The 22,490-nt window shown below is 40.6% G+C and overlaps 1 protein-coding gene across 1 annotated transcript; it reads right to left on the bottom strand.

The window, feature by feature from the left end:
* Positions 1-2,806: 2,806 nt before the first annotated feature.
* mblac2 (metallo-beta-lactamase domain containing 2) lies at positions 2,807-12,394 on the bottom strand. The gene is made up of 2 exons (XM_048527915.1): positions 11,965-12,394; positions 2,807-3,492 (listed from the first exon to the last, which is right to left on the bottom strand). Exons 1-2 carry the CDS (start codon positions 12,392-12,394, stop codon positions 3,113-3,115), a joined length of 810 nt encoding a protein of 269 aa, XP_048383872.1. The 3' UTR covers positions 2,807-3,112.
* Between the last annotated feature and the right edge of the window lie 10,096 nt (positions 12,395-22,490).

Genomic DNA, 22,490 nt, shown 5'->3' with positions numbered 1-22,490 from the left:
GTACCTTGAAAACTTACATTTTTAACCCAGCACTCTGCTGATTCACATGGCTCAAAATATAGCAGCAGTCTCTACATCCACTATACCAAAGCAGAAGTGCTTCCAACTGCCCCCAACCATCCTTTTCATAAATATATTCTAAACATAACTTACACTTTTTCAACATTTGGTTGCCAAGCATTACCTACCTAAACACTAACAGTACTTTTTGGTTTGGCGGGGTGAAAGTGGCAAGGTGTGTGCAATGGATAGTCACATTTACTACATGGGAAAATATTTATTTTGTTACATCCACATTGAATACAAGTGATAAGAGAAACTGCAACATTTTCAGAATGAGCTGGAAAAGATTAAACAAATTTAGAAACTGATATCAGTATTATAAGAACTACTATAAATGTTGGATCAATCAATTTTGGCCTATAAGGCAATGCCCACATCCTGCGAGTGAAACTAAAAAGGCTGAACTACTGTGTTAAAAATGATTATTTATTATAATCAGTTTATCCAAGAGGTAAAGCATTTTTTAAAAAAAACTTAAGAAACCTGTTCTCTTTTTATCCTTCGAAGGAATACTGATGCAGCACTTATGTCCAGAGTACTCTTCTGTTGATCTTTTGGCTGCAGCTTTTAATTTCTGATGTTATGTACATATGACATACATTTTGCATGAGTAACTCATGAGCAAATGGGGAGGTGAAGTGTAATAATCCCATGATTGGGAATTGAATCCTGTCATTTTCAAATTGTGCTCCATTTATTCCAGTTTGGGTAACAATTAAATTCTAAAAAACTAGATGCAAATTTTAAAATACAAAAAGAAACATACAACTTTCAGAAAAAAATACTGACAATATATTTGATCCCACTGCATCAGCTGTTGGAAGTATAAAAATTGAAGAAATCAAGAGGGAAAATATAAATATTTCATTTGCATGGATTTTTTTAAAATCTAATGTCAAGATCAATTAATTGCACTTTCTTTTTCCACTGCCTCAAAATTGAGATATTCCAAAGATCCCCAAGATTCCTTTTCATCCGTCTTATTCGTCATCATGTCAAACTTGACTCACTAAAGAAAACCAAGATGAGTGGAAAAAACTACACAGCAAAATATAGGCTGGTAATGCAAAGAGCAAAATGTTTACCAAATTAAATTTAACACTAAGAATGTACAACCAGTAAAGAGGTGCATAAATGTGCAATGAATAAAATTGGCAATGTAAGACTTAAAAATACAACTGTAAAGTGTTTCACTTTAAACATCCTAACAATGAAGAAAAATAAATGAAATGCTTTATCCAGAACAATAGAGGTTAGCGCATAGGCACATATTTGCAGAATAGTAATCAAAACTGAAGTGGAACTTTGCTTCTCTCGAACCAGAAAACTGGAATCAGAGGTAGGCTGAATTAAACAGTGTGTACTATCATAACATTTTATTAGACACTACATGGAGTATGACTCCAGTTTTTCCTCAATTAAACCTTAGCTCATGCATGGACGATCCATTAGCTCTTTGACACTTCATACTGTAAACTGAAGTAGTGTTTATTTAAGTGCTCAAGTGCAAACATTCTGCCCATACCTAATTTATGTGAAATTTATTTGCCAAAAGCAGAGCTCCATACATATATAAATTAACACCACAGAGCTCTTCCCAGACAATCTGCAGAAATAGTGTTACGTTAAAAATGATCAATTGCAGCCTTGAATCTACTATGCAGAGATGTACTTGCATTATGAAAAATGCTATTACATTTCATTTTAACAGTGACTACACGACCTTGTTATTCTGTACAATATATGGTGCAGACTATAATTGTTCTATTAGCAAACCTTATCTCGTGAAAACAACCCTCCTTCTTTTCCAACATTATAGGATAAATGCTACTATTAGGGGTTGCAGCAAAGGCCAGTTTGAAACACTCATGAACACAGCTTACCCTTCTGCAAATCCACAAAGTCCATCAACCCTGTTGTGAAACTATGAACCAAAGAATACTCAACTGCATGCATGCTGGTAACAGGACAGAAGTTTCACTTATCTAATACAAGGTTAAGAGAAGTAACCTTATCACATAAACGTAAATTTTTTAAAGATGAGAAATCAGCAACAAAGAACATAAAAAATGAAAAAGTTTAGAATCGATTGAGGCAAAATTATTTACTCAGCAAATAATAAATTAATAGCCTGGGCAAGTAAGCTTCAATGGCAGAACAGAGTTTATTGAACTCTAATTTTTCTTGCGTTATTAATTCCCTACATAAAATAATTTACCTAAATACTGTTGTTAGAAGGGGCCTACCTGTGTGTAAAGATCACTGTATCAGGCCATTCATGGTTGCTGTTTATCATACAATGTTATTCTTGGTATGCTGCTTAACCAGTTGGGAAATTGACAGGGAAGAACTATTTGACTAGAACCACAACTGTCCTACTCCATTATCATATATTGGCTAGAGATCATCTTCACCTCTTTCTTAACATTGGTATAAAACCAAGGAAGTTTTTCCTTCCCCTCTTGAGAGCATTTTATTTGATATGACTGGGGTGGGTGTACAAATAGTGAATAAAATTTAAGCAGGCATTTTTATAATTATTTCCATTTACCAGGAGAAAAACGTGTGAGACTCATTTCAGTTGAGTTCCCATTAAGAAACTAAATGTCATTAATCTACTATTCAAAAAAAGCCCAGAATTTAAAAAAAATTCAAAGAAGGAGTGAAAACAAAAAAAATTCAAAGTTTTTTTTTCGACTAATTTTCAGGGCTGTCATTCATAAAATGTAAAATTGACCTACAGTATGCAATTTACAAAGAATGTTTTGTTAAATAAACATTTGTTTTTATACTTTCACAAAGAATATAACCATAATTTACTTTACTAAGTTATTGTTGTGTCGAATTTTTGCTTCATCAAATTACTCCTACTTATGCTTAGGTGTTTACTGAAACAGTGTCCTCCACTGGCAAGTGTTAATTGAAAACTACCCAAGAACAGTACATTAATTGATTTACAGATACATTCCTTCCTCTTGCAATCTTACTTAAAAGAAACCTGTAAACTTAAACACTGCTAATATTTGTACTGCCTGTCTTACTGATCCATTCATTTGCCATAATTCTTCCACCAAAGGGTTAGACTCGCAATGTATCTTGCACCACATGACATAATTTTGTGGCACACACCAGCATTAGCAACATAGCTTGAGGCCAAATTGTAAAGTCTTTCAGCATCAAAGGGGTCAAAATGGCCTGGCAGCACTTTTACCACAAGGTTGTTGTCCACTAGAGTCATTAGACGTTTGCAACTTTGAATGTAGTCACTAATATCGCTGGAAGGGAGCCAGTCAATCAGAGTTCCATTGTATACTACATCTCCACTAAAAAGAATGCGGTTCTCCTGGTCATGAAGGCAGATGCTACCTCTGGAGTGACCAGGTAGGTGCAGAACAGTGAGCTGACGGTTTCCAAGATTAATAATGTCACCTAACACGAAAAGCATAAAAGTCTCAAATCTCTCTTGGAATCCGTGCTAAATACATCTAATATTCAATGTAAATATTTGAACTTATGTTAACATAGCAAGGGTAGTTGAAATCTCCAATAATAAAGGTGCTGGTATTTTGCTGAATTTACACAATTTGGTGCAATGAATGTTATTGCAGTTGAAAACAGAATGAGTTTGGTTCACTCCTTATAAATTTTGACTCAATGCATTACTGTAAAATGCACTATAATGAACAGTCAATTTTACATCTATGCATTTGGTGGTTACAATCCTAAATAGCAGCTTGCCAATCACCTAAATTAAAATGTTGCACCACTTTTAATCATAGTGCAAGAGCTTTGACACGTTGTATCTACATAGCTCGTGGAACAGCTAATCAAGTCATTCCACTCCCCTGATCTTTCCCTATAGGAAAGCATTTACTTTCATCCTAAAACATCCATCCAATCCTTTTTGATATTTCTACTTGAATTTGCTTCTACTATCCTTTTAGACTGCTCATTTGAAATGAAAACACCTCATTTCATGAAATAAATTCTCATCTCAATTCTAATTATTTTTCCCAAGTATATTAATTTGTTGTCTTCTGGCAGTCGGTCCTTCTGCCAATAGCATCAGTTATTCCATGAAACCATTCATTTTTTTTAAAAAAAGTATCTCCATCAATTATCTCCTAAATCATCTCTCCAAGGAGGCTGGCACAGTTGGTGCAGTCTTTCCTTGTAAAGAAACTCCCATGAATCCAGAACCATTCTATTACATCTCCTCTGCACCTCCATTCAGGTCATGATACTTGTGACACATTCAGCACAACATCATGGGCCAAAGGTCCCATTCCCTGTGCTGTACTATTGTACTGTTCTTGAAATGTGGGACCAAGCTGACATTTATAAAGGTTTACTGTTATTGCTTTGTTTTTTGCTCTATGCCGCTGTTTATAAAGTCAAGGCTCATGTTTGCATTTGCAACATCTTGTCAGATATGAATCAGAGAAGGAATTCAAATGGAAGAAAAGAAAACTGGAAAACTAAAAACAAGTATTTCAAATTTCAGGAAAAGAAGAACAGGAAACTGATGAAGGAGAATAGAATACAAATGCAAACTAGCTAGAAAATAGAAAGCGGACTGTAAATATTCTAGGAAAGCTACAGAAATTTAGTCACTGATATGTTCAAGATTAATAAATTACTAGATATTAATGGCACCAAGAAGTAGAGCGATACTGCAGCAAAACAGCATCGAGGTAAATAATCAGCCCAGATCTAGAATGGCAGAACAGGCTTGAGGGCTGAAAGGCCTATTCCTATGCCAATGTTTATAGACAACTTCTCAATTTATCCTGTTACAAATATACATGTACATCAAGCCACAGACCTCACTGTTCTTACACCAATTTAAAATTACACCATTTATATCACATTACCTCTTGATTCTTCCTACCAAAACAGGCTGAAATGACTTGGCACAAACAGCAAATCTTTCTTTACCATTTATGTCCCTTTCAAAGAAACCTTATCTTAGGGTATGCAAATACATGGATTTGGATGTGCCGAAAGCACAAACTACATATGTCATTGGAATGAGATGATATCCTTGAGGGGACAATGACAGAATCTACGTGGCTTGAGGAAAGAAGCTAAAAAGGCTATGATTATGCTAAAGATCTCCAAATATTGAGATCCTTAGATACAAATGCAAATCTGTTTGGAAATCATAGATATGTGCAAGGACTAAATCTTGCTGCATTTGGGGGACTATAACAAAACATCAATTGGGATAAACAGCAGAGTAGAAGGATAAGGAAAGAAAGGAGTTTCTGAATATATTTAAGAGAGCATTCTTGACGAATATTTTATTGGTCCAACTGGAACATAGAACAATACAGCGCAGAACAGGCCCTTCCGCCGATGTTGCGCCGACCTGTGAACTAATCTAAGCCCCTCCCCCTACACTATCCCATCATCATCCATATGCTTATCAAGGACTGTTTAAATGTCCCTAATGTGACTGAGTTAACTACATTGGCAGGCAGGGCATTCCACGCCCTTAGCACTCTCTGAGTAAACAGCCTGCCTCTGAAATCTGTCTTAAATCTATCACCCCTCAATTTGCAGCTATGCTCCCTCGCACAAGCCGACATCATCATCCTCGGAAAAAGACTCTCACTCTCCACCCTATCTAATCCTCTGATCATCTTGTATGTCTCTATTAAATCCCCTCTTAGCCGCCTTCTCTCCAATGAGAACAGACCCAAGTCCCTCAGCCTTTCCTCATAAGACCTTCACGCCAGACCAGGCAACATCCTGGTAAATCTCCTCTGCACCTTTTCCAATGCTTCCACATGCTTCCGATAATGGGGCGACCAGAAACGTACACAATATTCCAAGTGAGGCTGCGCTAGAGTTTTGTACAGTTGCAGCATGACATCACTGCTCCGGAGATCAATCCCTCTACCAATAAAACCTAACACACCATATGCCTTCTTAACAGCACTATCGACCTGAGTGGCAACTTTCAGGAATCTATGTACATGGACACGAAGATCCGTTTGCACATCCACACTACCAAGAATCTTTCCATTGTCCCAGTATTCTGCCTTCCTATTATTCTTCCCAAAGTGATTAATCTCACATTTATCTGCATTGAACTCCATTTGCCACCTTTCAGCCCATTTCTGCAGTTTATCCAAGTCTCCCTGCAACATTCTTCCACACTGTCGTCTGCAAACTTACTAACCCATCCACCTATGCCTGCGTCCAAGTAATTTATAACTGGGAAGGAGATTAGTTAGATGTGTTGCTGGGGAATGTGCAGACCAGGTTTTCATGTGAGATCACGGAGGTAACAATGACACTGGTTCAGCTATTTAGATTAGCGAAAGAGGAAAGCATGGTACAGAATTAGGACTTATAAATTGAAAGAAATGCTAACTTTAATGACATGAGAGACAAGGTAAAACTGAACAATGATCAACCGTGTACTCAATTAGGGACAAAACAGATGATATTATGTTTAGAGTCCAGGGCATGGATACAGCGTTTAATGAATACTTCGTATCAGTGTTTACTCAGAAAAAGCTGAGAAAATGTGTTTACAAATAACGATGGCAGAAAGTGACTGAGAGAAATGGGCTGGGTGAAATTGATAGGGTGCGTGCACTAGAAAGACTTGCTCTGCTTAGAATGGATACATTGCCTTATCTGGATAGCTTGCACACCAGACTACTATAAAACAGTGATGACAGATGAGATTGCCTCAAATTTCCAATCTTCACTCGGTACTAGCAGATGTGCCAGAGGATTGGACAGTGACAGCGGTACTATGTTTTCTCAAGAATGGCACATAGCGCATTTATATTACCTATCATCTGGTCATTATAATGGTGGGGACGGTTTTAGAAACAGTCAGAAAAAATAGGATCAACTGGTATGTGGGTTTAGGTTAAGTAAGGAGAACGTACGTGGATTTGCAAAAGATAATTCCTGATTAACTTTGTTTGTTTGTTTGATATCTGATGGTGAAGATTGATGGGAAAGTGTACATCCAGACACAGTTTTCGAAAATGTTTGACTAAACAACACAAAAAAGACATGTTAATGTAATTAAAGCCCATAGAATTAAGATCACTGTCAGCTTGGATTAAAAAAATGGTGGAAGGACAGGGAGCAGCGAGTTGTAGCAAATAGTCACTTCTCTGCCTGCAGTGTGGTAGCCCATCACATTTTCCCAAGGCTCAGGATTAATAACATTGCTTGCTTGATAAAATGAAGTCCTCCTCACTAAGCCTGGAGAACTGTATCAACATATGTCAGCATAGGCCAGCCGAGTAGCTTCCTGACATAGTCATGCCAACCAATCAAACTTTACAGCCAATATCTCAAATACCTTTTCCTTCATTTGTGGTTATGTCCTGTCCATTACGGCAGGAGAGACCACCAGAAAAGGGTGGAACAGTGAAATACTGTCAAAGAGGAGTGGCCCTGCATATTCTCAACAATTACGCATGAATTTCATTGAATGAAGTCAAACAGTGGAAAAGACTACGCAGAGATTATCATCCTTTTGTGTACATTTCTTCTTCAGTGATAAAACTACATTGCTCAATGTTGGGCAGCACTTAGAAAAAGCACTACTAAAGTAATGAGGAACAAAATGTAATGTAATCTGGGTGGAAGACTTCAGCATCCAAGATCAAAAGTAGCTCACTAACAACAGTACTGGCCAAAGTGGCTCAGTCTAGAAGGGTATATCATGAGAGAATGAACAAGAGGGAAAAAAGACTTGCTCTTGTCTGCACAAATCTATCTTTTGCAGATGTGTCTATCCAATGCAGTACTGGTTGTAATGGCCACCTAACAGTCCCCTTGGAAATTAAATCAAGTCTGCAAACAAAGGACACAACAAGTTCTGTGCACTACCAAATTTTAAACAGGTAAACTCTGAAAAGAACTAATAATTCAAAACTTGGCATCTGTGAGGGTCATTATCTGCAGTAGAGTTGTGTTCAATCAAAATCTGGAACCACATTTCCTGGTATTTTTTCTCACAACCTTTAACATTAAGCCAGAACATGCAAGGAGTGGCACCAGACAACAAATACACACATATGTGAACAGCAACAGTACACAATAGAAATTGCTAAGCAACATTCACAATCAGCAAATCAGATCTAAACTGACAGTCTAACACATCCACTGCTGAAAGGTGAATCAAGAGAGTCAAGATGCTGAGTGTGATATTAAACAGTCTTAGCAATTTTGAAATAAGTGAGAATTGGGGATGGAGGTGAATTCTCCACTAGAGATATTGATAGCTTACGTAAATGGACAAGAAGTTGGTAAATGGAGTATAATGTGGTAAAATGCAAAGTTGTTCATTTTGAAGGGGAGAACAAAAGAGCAGAATATTATTTAAATGTAGAAAAACTGCAGAAAGCTGCAACTCAAAGGGACTTGGGGTACTTGTGCATGAAACACAGAAAGCTGGCACACGGGTAATCAGGAAGGCTATTAGAACGTTGGCCCTTAAGTCTTGCTGTGACTGTACACAGTGCTGGTGAGTTGAAATCTGGAGATCTGTGAGCAATTTTCATTAAATGAGGGGACCAAAGAGTTCATTTCAATGGAGGCAGTTCAGACAAGGCTCACTAGGATGATCCCAGGTTGAAGGGATAGTCTTACGAGCAAAGGCCAAACAAGATGGGGCTCTACTCACTGTTGTTTAAGGAGAATGAAGGGTGAACTCACTGAAAATATAGGATTCTTATGAGGTTCGACTTGGTCAATGTTGAGAAGATGTTTCCCCTCATGGAAGAGTCTACGATTGGGGGCATAACCTCAGAATAAAGGTAACTAGGTTTTTGATTAGTGAGGGGATCAAGGGTTACGAACAGAAGGCAGAAGAATGATGTGTTTCTCAACCCAGATAGAAAAATAGAAATTGCTAAAAAAACTCAGAAGATCTGGCTGCATCTGTGAAGAGAAAGCAGAATTATCAGGCAACTGCCATCTCCATAAGACCATAAGATAGGGGCAGAATTAGGTCATTCTGTCCATCGAGCATGCTCTGTCATTCGATCAGAGTTGATTTGTTTCTCAAACCCATTCTCCTGCTTTCTCCCCTGAACCCTTGATTTCCTTAGTGAAGAGCATGTTTATCTTGATCTTAAATACATTCAAATGACTTAGCGTCCCTAACCTTCTGCAGGAATGGGTGCCACAGATTAGCCATCCACTGGCTTAAGAAATTCCTGCTCTTCTCAGTTCTAAAGGATTGTCCCTTCACTGAGGCTGTGCCATCTAGTCCTAGTCTCCCCTACAGGTGGAAACATCTTCTCCACATCCACTCCATCCAGGCCTCTCAATATTCAATATGTTTCAATGAGATCTTGCCTCTTTCTTCAAAACTCCATCGAGTATAGACCGAGAGTTCTCAACCACACCTCGTGCAACAGGCCCTTCACCCAGAGATCATTCTTTGAACCTCCTTTGGACCCACTTCAACACCAGCTTATTCTTCCTTAGGGAGACGGCCCAAAACCGCTCAATATTCCAAATGCCATCTGCCAAGAATCTTATACAGCCGCAGCAGTACATCTCCGCTCTTGTATTCTAGCCCGCTTGAAATGAATGCTGGCATTGCAACCGACAATTGAACCTGCACGTTAACCTTTGTGCTTCAGACTTCCAAAGCATTTCCCCATTTGGAAAAATAGACTATATCTTTATCCTTCAAGTGAACGTGCATAATCACACACCTTCCTATACAGTAATCCATCTGCCATTCTCCTAGCCTGTCCAAGTCATCTGCTTCCTCCCTGATTCTTCAACACTACCTGTCCCTCCATCTATCATGTGCCATCTGCAAACTTAGTAACACTGTCCTCAGTTTGTTCATCCAGATCGTTAATGTACAACGTGAATCGTGGTCCAAATACTAAACCCTGCTAACACCACCGGTCACCAGTTGCCAACCTGAAAAAGACCTCTTTATTCCTACTCTCTGCCTTCTGCCAGTTGGCTAATCCTCTATTCATGTCAGTACTTTGTCCCAATCACCATGGGGTTTTAATGTATTTAGCAACTTCCTGTGCGGCACCTTATCTACATCTAGAGAATCTGACATACAGTAGCATTGTTATTTTGGGAGATTGTGGTGTAATAGGAATATCATTGCAATAATGATCAAGGCCTATGCTAATGGTGTGAACACTAATTTAAATTCCAACAAGACAGATGGTGGAATATAAATTCACGTAATAAATCTGAGGTATGAAACTAGTCTCAGTAATTGTGACTATGGCAACTACGATTAATTGCCATAAAAATCCATTTGGCTCACAAATGTACATTAAGGAAGGAAATCTGCTTGTCTTATCCAGCTTTTTGGTTGACTCTTAACTGTCCTGGCCTAAAAAGCCACTTAGACCACGCACAATTAGAGACGAGAAACAAATGCTCATCTTGGCAGCGACTCACTAAACCATTAAGTAACTTTTTAAAAATTCCCACTATCAACATCCTCGGGGCTTAAATTTACCTAAAACTTAACTGGACCAGCCATTTAAATATTCTAGTTATAAAGGCAAGTTACAGGCTAGGGAATCTGCTGCATGTCTTACCTCCCGACTTCCCCACCTAAATTAAATGAATCACGAGTGTAGTCCAGTACTTCTCATTTGTCTAGAGCAGTGTGGCTCGAACAACACCAAAGAAACTCCTCCACCTGAGAGTTTCGTTCAAAATCACACACCATCCTGAATTGGATACTTTATCGACACTCCTTTCCTCATTTGTCAAAATGATGGAACTCATTTCCAAGTAGCACCACTGGAATACATGCAACATACAAATTGTAGCATAACAAGCCAGGGGGATATCTTTACCTTGTCAAGAGTAAATAAGGATGGGCAATAAATGCTAGCCTTCCCAATAATGTGCTGACCCTATGAATGAAACAAATGCAGATGAGAAATAGGAGGGAGCCCACTGAGGCTTCCACAGTAACGGTAATTGGGAAGACAAATTATCACAAGCAACTTTGGCTGTGACAGAACAAATAGAAATGGAACCAAGGGAAAACTGACTCAACCAATTGAAGAACTGGCATTGCAGCATTCAAAGCTGTGAGAGACTCTACCTGACATTGCACCACATAGATATCAGCTAACATAAGAGCTGGATGTGAGTATCTTTTTAGATTTCCTTCGGTTGGTGATAACATTTCCTGCATTGGTGATGTCATTTCCTGTTCTTTTTCTCAGAGGGTGCTAGACGGGCTCTAAATCAATGTGTTTGTTGATGGAGTTCCGGTTGGAAACCAACCCAAGGAAACCTAAACAGATAAACAGAAAGCGGGACATAACACCAGCGCTTCACCGGAGGCTCAGTGGTGACGTTACCTAGAATGGTGATGAAACGTCAGAAAACGAAGCTTCCAGCTCAGCGAGCAAAGTCACATCCAGAACCTCAGCCTGAGCTACAAATCTTCTCAACATAAGAGCTAGAAAGAGAAGCTGAGTGGTTTATAGCTTGGTCGGAATAGTAATGGCATTGATAGTACCCCACTAGCACCAATAACATTTCTAAGTCATTATTCACGTGTGAGCATTAATAAAATGATCATCACTGTTTATCACAGACATCTGAATCAAATCCTTTCAGCATCAACCAAGAGTGACAGAGCAACAATTATTGGCAAACTTCTTTGAAAACCACTTACACCATGGAGGCTACGGTAAATTGTGTTCTGAAACCCCCTACTCAGAATTGAGGACAACATCTATAGTCTTCCGGGCGTAGATTAGGGTTGAGCAGGAGAAAGACGGATTATTAATACTGCTACATGGAGCAGCAGCAAGGCAAGGAAACCAGGCCTTGATTCCTTCGTTATTAAACTCCCTAATAAATGCAAGGCCTGCCCTGTTACTGGGATCAGTAATGAGTACACACCATCGTCTAGTATTCGGTCAGGGGCCACAGACTGAACCCTATATTTTTTGGCTCTCCAGCCCCGGTGAGGGGGTCTTTTAACCTCCCAGTCATACAGCCAGGTCGCTGTTTCGAAGTTGTCTCCTCGCATCAAGGCGCTCGCCTCCGCTCTGTGCACTGCCACTCTGTCGAAGTGGTGCAGGCCTCCCGAGTGGTCGAAGTGGATGTTAGTGACCACAGCCAGTACCGGCTTGCTGCCTATGAGGCCGACGGACATGAGGTAGTTGGGCAGATTCCTCAGGCCCAGGCCTGTGTCTATCACCAGGTCCCTTTGAGAACCCTGTAGCAGCCAAATATTAGCCCGCTTCTCCGGTTCGAAGAAGCGCTCACGGATGAGGTATAATCCGTTGGACACCTCCTCCCACCAGAACCAGTCCGAGTAAGCACCCATCCCTGGAGACGCAGTTGACACGGACAACATCCTCACCGAACAACAACCACCTCCACACCGGAATGACAGTGGCCTCAACCAATCCACACACTGTCCCCTACACCAGCCAATCACCGCAGGGAGGAGGCGGGCTCGTCCCCATCCCTCTCCCACTGCAGCACGTGTCTCACACCAGAAGTATTCGAGGCTTATCAGGAAATGGTGTGCAGTCTGCGCAGGTCTTTGTGAAAGTCCATTTTATCCAGAAGGCATGCAAGACCAGAGGAGACGTTAATGGCCCGTATTATTGTAAAGCTCCACATCACCATGGTGTACCAGATTGATGATAGATGTAATAACAGATCTTAAAGCTTGTTCGGGACTCTGAAAGTCCTCCAATGACCATTGAATGATATGGAAACAGAATTAAATGTTACTGTTTCTGGCTAAATGCGAGTTCCATTGAGGTATTTGGAGGGTTTCTTGCCTTGAAGTGTAAGCAGCTTTCTCACTGACGTAGAACCCCTGACAGACAGCAACTTGCCCTTTTCGATTGGATTGAGGAGCAGTCCGAGTCACTTTTCATTATGGCTGTTTGGTCGAATAAACTTGCAGTGTGTTTGTCACTTAGGCAGCTGGCACATGTTGTAGGTATTAGATTGATGTTTCAATGTGCTGCTCATTAAAGACAATCCTTTCCCAGACAGATCCCTCATGTCAAGCGTGACAAGTAGCCTGTCTGTGTGACAGTGCAAAGGCGCACATCATTCCAGCACTGCTGATGGCCTTTGGCTCTGTTTGAAATTTCAGTGTACTAACAGATGTGGTATAGTAAGGATGCATGAAGATTCTTAGGTCACAGGTACTAAGACAGCAAAGGAACAGCCCTGAGATGCAGCCTGACCCAAATCCATGAGTTAGTTGCCTGTCCATGTTTACAAACAGTCCTTGCAGCAACCTTTCAATATTTGTTGCCAGTGCACCCAACTATGCAAGTCTGTGCTTCCTAAGTGGCCTCCAAGTGAATTGGAGCAGTGCCATGATGTTCACAGAGGTTTGGCAAATGATAGATACCAATGTCCATGGATGATTGTGTGTGTGACCAGTAGCCATGGATTCTGCCTTGAGGTTTGGTGCTGAGTAACATGGGAAGCCCCAATTGTAAGGAAGCTTGGTCAGACTGCACCTAGAGTAACTTATGCAGTTTTGGTTTCCTTTCTTCAGAAAGAATCTTGTTGACGTGAAATATAATAAAGGTTCACCAGCTTTGTTTCTGGATTGGCAAAACTGTCCTATAAAGAAAGTTTCTTTATCATTCCAGGGATGTAGACATGTCTGGCTGGGTCAGCATTTATTGTCCATCACTAATTTCCCTCAAGAAGATGGTGGTGAACTGCCTTCTTGAGTTGCAGCAGTCCATTTGCTGTAGGCACATCCATAATGCTATTAAGGAGGGGTTCCAGGATTTTTACCCAATGACACTAAAGTAATAAATATTGAGCAAACATGTGCCTGTATTTCCTCGAGTCTTAAGGGATATAATTGCAACCTATAAAAATATTTAAAGAGATATATGGATTGATGCAGGTTTGTAACATTAATAGCCACTGGTAAGGTGCGAAAAATCTGGAGGCTGGTGAATGCGATGCCACTATTTAAGATAGTTGGTAAGGAAAAGCCGGGGAACTATAGACCAGTGAGCCTGACATCAGTGATGAGCAAGTTATTGGAGGGGACCCAGAGGGACATGATTTACAAGGATTTGGAAAGGCAAGGACTCATTAGGGATAGTCAATATGGCTTTGTTCATGGGAAATCATGTCTCACTAACTTGGCTGAGTTTTTTGAATAAGTACCAAAGAGGACTGATGAAAGCAGAGCAGTGGACATGATCTATTTGGACTTCAGTAAGGCATTCGACAAGGTTCCACATGGTAGGCTGGTTAGAAAGGTTAGATCACACAAATGACAGAACTGTCTCGAACATAGGAGACAACAGGTAATGGTGGAGGGTAGCTTTTCAGACTTGAGGCCTGTGACCAGTGGTGTGCCACAAGGATCGGTGCTGGATCCACTGCTTTTTGTCATTTATATAAAAGATTTGGTTGTGAACAGAGGAGGTATGATTAGTAGGCTTGCAGATGATACTAAATTGCTAGTGCCACAGACAGTGAAGAAGGTTACCTCAGAGTACGACAAGGCCTTAATCAGATGGGCTGGTGGGCCAAGGAGGGGCAGATGGAGTTTAATTTAGATTAATGTGAGATGCTGCATTTTTGAAAAGCATATCAGGACAGGACTTATGCACTTAATGATGGGGTTCTGGGGAGTGTTGCTGACCAAAGACACCTTGGAGTACAGGTTCATTGCCCTTTGAAAGTAGAGTCACAGGTAGATAGGATATTGAAGAAGGCATTTGATATGGTTGTTTTTATTAGCCAGAGCATGGAGTACAGGAATTGGGAGGTCATGTTGTGGCTGAACAGGACATTGGTTAGGCCACTTTTGGAATACTGTGTGCAATTCTGGTGACCCTGCTGTAGGAAAGATGTTGTGAAACTTGAAATTATTCGGGAAAGAATTACAAGGACGTTGCCAGGGTAGAAGGGCTTGAGCTACAGGGAGAGGCTGAATAGGCTGGCGCTATTTTCCCTGATTCATAGGAGACTGGGGGATGATCTTATAGAAGACTATAAAACCATGATGGGCATTGATAGAATCTTCTCCCCGAGGTGGGGGAGTCTGAAGCTAGAGGGCGTAGGTTTAAGTTGAGAGGGGAATGACTTAAAAGGAATCTAAGGGGCAAAGTTTTCACGCAGAGGGTGGTACGTGTATGAAATGAGCTGCCAGAGAAAGTGGTGGAGGCTGGTACGGTTACATTTAAAAGGCATCTGAATGGGCATATGAATGGGCATATGAATAGGAAGGGTTAGAAGGATATGGGCCAAGTGCTGGCAAATAGGACTGGATTAAATTAGGGGATCTGGTCAGCATGAACAAGTTGAACTGAAGGGCCTGTTTTCCTGCTGTACAGATCTATGTCTCTAAGATGTTTCCCCAGTTGTGGGGTCTGGAACCAGAGGGGCTGAATTTCAATTTAAGGGGAGAAGTTACATGGAAATAAGACGGGTTTTTTTTGTACTCAAGATGTTGTCAGTTGGAGTTTATGCCACAGGAAGGTTGTGGAAGATCAGTCATTGAGTACATTTAAGGTAGAAATTGACAGATTTCTAAATTTCATAGATTAAGGGGTTATGGAAATAGTGTGGCGAAAATGACATTTCTGTAGATGATCAACTATGATAGTATTAGATGACAGAGCAGGATAGAAGGGTTGAATGGGATGCTTCTGAATACTTCCATGCAGCAAACATGAGTTTAACATTTTTTAATCTTTCTTTTCGTGAAGCCATGTCCTTTGCCACGTCAGCAACAACAACTGAGTGTGAACAAATCTGCTGACTGCTTTGCCAGCTTGCCTCATTTGGTGGGCATTGTCTGGCAATCTGGCCCTGGAGGCCTAGATCTGCTAAGGAGCCGGGGAGAGAGAGATCTACTGCATGTGTGTAACTTCCTTGCTCTGATCAATGAAGGTGTTTGGGTTCCTGGACAAAAGGAGGTGGTATCACAGGGCACCTTTGCAGTGTTCTGAGATTACAATCCCAGATACATACTACTCCCTGTTGATGAGCAATAATATTTCCCTCACCCTTTGAGAGGATAGGGCATCTAGAGAAATGCCAAGGTCTCTCAGATCTTGCTTGCCTCACCAGTGAATGAATTCACCTATAGCTCAAACAATGGATAGCAGTTCCCCGTGTAGGCAGCAAATATTATTTGCTCCACTAGACCTGACTGTCCATGGTGGCTGTCACCTATATCATGGATGGAGGCATGCAATTGTCGGACAGAGCCATGGCATCAGAGACAAGTGCACAGCCACCCTTCACTCTGGTCCACACTTGATTGCTGGCACCTCCACTAGAAATTCCCCTGTTTGGCTATGCATTTCTGTCAGCTCACTACTATTTGAGTTTAAAGGTTCATCATTTGTACTGAGCTCAGCAGGGACCTGTTCTCCAGCCATCCTCCATGTATCAAAGAACTCGGCTGTTTATTCCTCCTGTGGCTGATGGCCCTTATCAATTGTACACACTAGAATTTGACCTTGTACTACACTAGATAGATTAGCCACTGTATTATGTGCCTCTTCACTTGTGCAGGTTGGGAAGGAAGGCCTTCACAACTGTACCTCCAGAGGTCTTGTTCAAGGGGCTGTTAGAGATGGGAGAAGTAAGATGGCCAGATGATTCTGAATAAAAGGTAGTTCAGTGTCATCAAAAAGATATAGTTAGTGAAAAAAGTAAAGCTATCCATCTTCTATCCGCTTCCCCCCTCTCTGCTGAGATGAGGTGAAGTTAGGGTAAAACTTAAGAGCGAATCCCCTCTGTAGTTCTGGAATCTCCTCCAGTCATACACTCATTCAAGATATCTGCATTTTTCTAATTCTGATCTCTTGAGCGTTCCCAACTTTATCTGGTCCATGAATGTTGGATCAGCCTACAGCTGGGCCCTAAGCTGTGAAATTCCCCCTTGAAACCTCAATTAGGTTCACTTTTCTTTTGTAAAAATCTTCTTAAAAGCTATTTCTTTGAGCTTGTGATTATATAATCTCTCAGTGTTGTGTTTTGATTTTAAAACCCCTGTCAAGTTTAGTATATTAGAAGGGGCACAGTGATAATTTTATATTTATTCAGCCTTCCATCTCACCCTGTTGATGACATATACACTACCTGTGCCTCTTACTGGAAGGATTGTAAATTGTGAGGAGTACAGTGGAGAATTTCAAAAGGACATTTACACCTTGGTGGAGTGGCAGATAAAGTCCAATACTGAGGAACAGCACTTTACCACTATCGAGTATGCAGTAGGAGAAAGCTGGCTGCTCGTACATAAGTCAATAAAGGCAGCAGGACAAGTACAGAGAGTTGTTAATAAAACATACAATATTCTCAGCTTCATTTACATGGACATAGAATATAAGTGTGGTGAGATTATGATGAATTTATAGAAGAAAAATCGGTACAGTGTGGAAACAGGCCCTTCAGCCCAAAAAGTCCACACCAAACCTCAGAGCATCCCAACCAGACCCATCCCCTCATTCACAAACCCCTGAATACTATGGTCAATTTACCTAACCTGCACACCTTTGGACTGTAGGAGGAATCCAGAGCATCCAGAGAAAACCCATGCAGACACAAGGAGAACGTGCAGACTCCACACAGACAGTCACCCAAGGGTGGAACTGAACCCAGGTCCCTGGTGTGGGAGATAGCAGTGCTAACCACTGAGCCACCATGTCACCTCTTATAAGGTGCTGATTTGTTCTGAGTACCACAGTGTAGTATGGATGTAAATCCAGTGGACAGAGAACAGAAAAGATTTATAAGAATGTTTCCATCAATGAGACCTTTCAGTTATGAGGAAATATTGGAGAATTTGGACGTTTCTCTTGGAGGAGAAAGCCAAGGAGGGATTTGATACAAGCTTCAAAATCATGAGGGTTCTGTGCAGAGTGAATATGGAGATAGGGCGGCACGGTGGCTCAGTGGTTAGCACTGCAGCCTCACAGCGCCAGTGACTGGGGTTCAATTCCAGCCCCGGGTGACTGTCTGTGTGGAGTTTGCACGTTCTCCCCGTGTCTGCGTGGGTTTCCTCCGGGTGCTCCGGTTTCCTCCCACTGTCCAAAGATGTGCACGTTAGGTGGATTGGCCATGCTAAATTGCCCGTAGTGTTCAGGGGTGTCTGAGTTATAGGGGGATGGGTCTGGGTGGGATGCTTCAAGCGGCGGTGTGGGCTTGTTGGGCCGAAGGGCCTGTTTCCACACTGTAGGTAATCTAATCTAATCTAAATCATTCCCATTCATAAATAGATTGAGAACCAAAGGACACTCTGATGTTTTGCAAAAGCAAAGGTGAGAAGATGTAAGGTAAGAAAAAGCTTTATCATACAGCAAATAGTTATAGGGTGCATTGATACGACGTAGGCAACACACCATTGTTCTGCCATTCTCACATTCCAATACTTAATCTGAAAGCATCAATATCTTCTTTCACATAGCACTCTAACAAGCCACATCCCCCCATTATTGCATAAATGCTGTCCCCTCCACAGTTCAGTTCTAATGAAAAGTCATCAACTTTCTCTCTCCCTGGATGCTGCCTGGCCTGCTGAGATTTCCAGCAACTTTTTGTTTAATGTATAGGGTTTATGGGTGAAAGTCAGGAGATTAGCTACATATCAAAATTGTCGAGAGCCAGTGCTGACACAAGCAACATGGCCCACATTACCTCCTTATTGTTTTGCTGCATTCCACCCCAAAATTCAGATCTGCAAACACCAGTCAGTGTCAATCAGACAGCCTATTCCCTCTTCTATTCCAAGAGCTTTTTTTTTGTCTGTTATTCCCCAAAAACCCCCAATTTGTGGAGAGGTGTAGTCATTCTATCAGCCCCACACCCCCTACCCCTTTTAACTACCTATCTGAGGAGTTGAGAAGGAGCCAGGTCACAACTGCGAACAATCTGGCGGGTGCTGAATGTACAGGTTGTGTCCTGCAGCGACAACAGATTGGGCGTGAACTGACGCATCAGCAGTGGATCAAGAGTGGGTTGTGAGAGCAGATTGGTGAGGCAGCCCAGAGTGGGTGGCTGGCAGCGGCACAGGGAAGGCTGGAAAACCCAGAATGGGACTGCGGCAGTGAAAGGAAAGTTGGACTCTCTTAAGTTATTTTCTTTTCTTCTTCTAAATTAATGTGAATGGCGCCATATATGTACAGTGAAAGTACACACTTTTCACTGTATTTTTACATTGAATACACATGACAATAAATGATTAAATTCAATTCAGGTGGTGACATAGTGGTAATGTTTCTGGATTAGTAATTTAGAACCCCAGTCTAACGTTCTGGAGAATGGCAAAGGTATAATATGAACTCAAATTTTAAAAGATCTGGAATTAAACAACTAGGTAATGGCAAACACATAATCTCCAATTGTAAAAACTGAGTTGGATCACCAATATCTCTTAGGGAAGGAAATTTGCATTCCTAACCTGGTCTGGCCTTCTTGCCACTTCATGTTGTTACCTCATAGCTGGCTTCTGGGCAAAGAGAGATGAGCAATAAATGTGATCGAGCTGGTGATTTGACATCTGGAGTACTGTGAGCAGTGTTGGTCCCCTTATTCAAGAAAGATATTATTTCATTGGAGGTAGTTCGCGGAAAGTTCACTCGGATGATCCCCAATTTGGAAGGATTGTCTTATGAGCTAAGGCAAAACAAGTTGTAACTCTAATCATTGGAGTTCAGAAGAATGAGAGGTGATCTCATTGAAACATATAGGATTCTTAACGGAGTTGACAATGTAAATGCTGAGAGGATATTTCTCCACATGAAGAACTCTAAGACCACGGGGCATCGTCTCAGAATTCAGTAGTGCCAATTTAAGACTGAGATGAGAAGGAATTTCTCCACTCAGAGGATTGTGAGTCTTTGGAATGCTTGTTCCAGAGAGCTGTGGTGGCAGAAGGCTTATGCATATTTGAGGGTCAGATAGAGCATTGATCAGTAAGGGAATCAAGGGTTATGGGGAGAAAGCAGGAATGTGTGGAATGTCATATCAGCCATGATCCTCTCAAATTGGAAGAGAAAGCTCAACAGGCCAAACAGCCTACTCCTATTTCAATATCTTATGGCCTGTAAACTTGTGGTGACAACAAATAAAAGGCCAGCAAAACCCCAACCAATTAACTCATAAGCGCTCTTCAGTCCTTATTAAACTCTGAATATTGTTCATATCAACTTTTTAAAAGATAATAAATTTTAAAGTTCTGGCAAAGATCTGTAGCTCAGGTTGTGGGTGAGGTTATTGACTTCCTCGCCAAGCTGGCTTGTTCTCATTCATAAGTTTCATCACCATTCCAGTGGACTTCATCAGTGGACCGTTCGATAAAGCAATGTTGTTCTACTTCACTTGGAATTTATACTGTCCGGTCCATTATGTTGAGTACTGTCACTTCCAATTTTGATCTGTATAGGTTTGTAGATGGGGTCCAAAGCTATATGTTTGCTGATTGCAATATCGGTTGAGAACCATGCCTCTGGAAATTTCCATCCGTGTCTATGTTTGGCTTTGTCTATGGTTACCTTGTCCCGGTTAAACTGATGGCCTTCATTGTCTGAGTGCCCCGATATTAAGGCGAGTTTGTCGTGCTGTTTTGCTGCTAGTTGATGTTCATATATTCTAATGGCTAATTTCCTTCCTGTCTGTCCGAAGTAACGTTTGTGGCAGTCATTGCATGATATTTTGTAAACCACATTGGTTCTGCATGTTGTTGGAATGGGGTCTTTAACCCTTGTAAGTGTTTGTTTTAGAGTGGCTTTGGGCTTGTGGGCCACCATGATTCCTAGTGTTCTTAGGAGTCTTGTTGTCAGGTCCGCTATGTTCTTGATGTAGGGCAGTGTTGCCAGTGTGTTAAGTGTGCTGTATCCTCCTGTTGTTGTCTGTTTAGTAAGCATCTGTGAATGAAGTTGCGGGGATATCTGTTTATAGAGAGGACTTTGTATAGGTGGTCTTCCTCTTTCCTGCGTAGTTCTGGAGTGTTGCTGTGAGTCATGGCCTGTTTAAATGGTGCCCTAATGCAGTTTTGTTTGTGGACGTTTGGGTCATTGCTGTGGAAGTTGAGGATTTGATCAGTGTGGGTTGCTTTTCTGTGTACTGAGGTTTGGAACTCCCTGTTGGTCATACGCTCTACTTTAACAACCAAAAATGGAAGATGATGGTGTTTTCTTCTTTCTTTGTGAATTTAAACCCTGTGAATACACTGCTGATGTGGTGGTGGGTCTCTTCTAATTTGTTGCGATTAATAATGATAGAACTGTCATCTACATACGGATCCACAGTTTAGATTGAGTCCGGGGTCAGTGATGTGTTCTAGGCTTTGCATGACTGCTTCTGCAATGAGTCCTGAGATGGGTGACCCCATTGGTGTACTGTTGATCTGTTTGTATACTTGACCATTAAAGATGAAGTGTGTGGTGAGGCAGAGGTCTCGTAATTATTATTAGAAAAAAAAATTCACATGCACTTTTTCAAGGCTACATTGATGGTCATTGAAAACCAGAAATTCTGCCCCTTAACAGTTGCAGCAATGGAACTTTGGACCTAATTTTGAAAACAATCTGAGCAAGAAAGAACTAGATGTTTATTTTATTTTGCCATAATGACATTGCACATTTAGTACAATTATATATGTAATGACAAAATTTAAGACATAATTGATGTTTGTAAATATTTTTTTAAGATATTATTTGCTAGGATGACAGCACCATATTGTTTGAGATTGCCCATAATACAGAACTGTGCTTCTGTACAAACATAGTGCCAAAAATACAACAATAAGCCAAAATAATTTCACTTATAATTCATACGTGGTGTCATGAAAAATAAGTGTGCATTCTTGAACATTGGAACTAATCTGTCTTCAATAATATTTTACTAGCTTATTTATTAATAAAAGTAAATAACAAAATTTTGTTTCATTGCCTTTGGTAGATATAAAGAAAAATGCTTAAATATTCTTTTCTAGGAAGTTTTATCATTTTTATTCATCAATCCCCTTAAGTTCTGAAATTTACAGTACAATACCATTCATGGATTGAAAGAATCAGCATAACTGTTTCTGGAATAAATAGGTTTCCTGAGATTAAAGGACAAGGACAAACTGTTATAAAGGAACTAAAAGCAATTAGCCATTTCTGGGAAAATTAAGAGTTAAAGCTTCATAAACAATCTATTTTAACAGCTGCTTGATAACTTTTTGCTTTGTGACAAATGAGCAATTAAAATTGTGTGCACATGAATTGAACAGACAGCTAACACCAAATGTAACAAGGAAAAGGAAGCTACTCCTGATAAGAAAGTAAGCTACAGGGTCGGGAACTACAGAAGTGTCATAAATAACATCACACCACAAAATTAACAAGACATAAAATCCTATAAGAATTCAACATAAAGATTCTTCAGCAGCAGAACTCCATAAAGCAACACTGCGCAAC

The sequence above is a fragment of the Stegostoma tigrinum genome, chromosome 3 (genome assembly GCF_030684315.1).
Source record: "Stegostoma tigrinum isolate sSteTig4 chromosome 3, sSteTig4.hap1, whole genome shotgun sequence".
Taxonomy (NCBI): domain Eukaryota; kingdom Metazoa; phylum Chordata; class Chondrichthyes; order Orectolobiformes; family Stegostomatidae; genus Stegostoma; species Stegostoma tigrinum.
Note: the sequence above shows the minus strand (reverse complement) of the source record. Positions and strands in the feature narration are given on the sequence as shown.

What these genes read in the sequence shown, in the direction of transcription:
- mblac2 (XM_048527915.1), bottom strand. Translation starts at nt 12,394, where the DNA reads ATGGGTGCTTACTCGGACTGGTTCTGGTGGGAGGAGGTGTCCAACGGA. An exon ending in TGACCGAATACTAGACGATG is followed by an intron (nt 3,493 to 11,964) that starts GTGTGTACTCAT and finishes TTTTCGTGTTAG; the next exon opens with GTGACATTATTAATCTTGGA.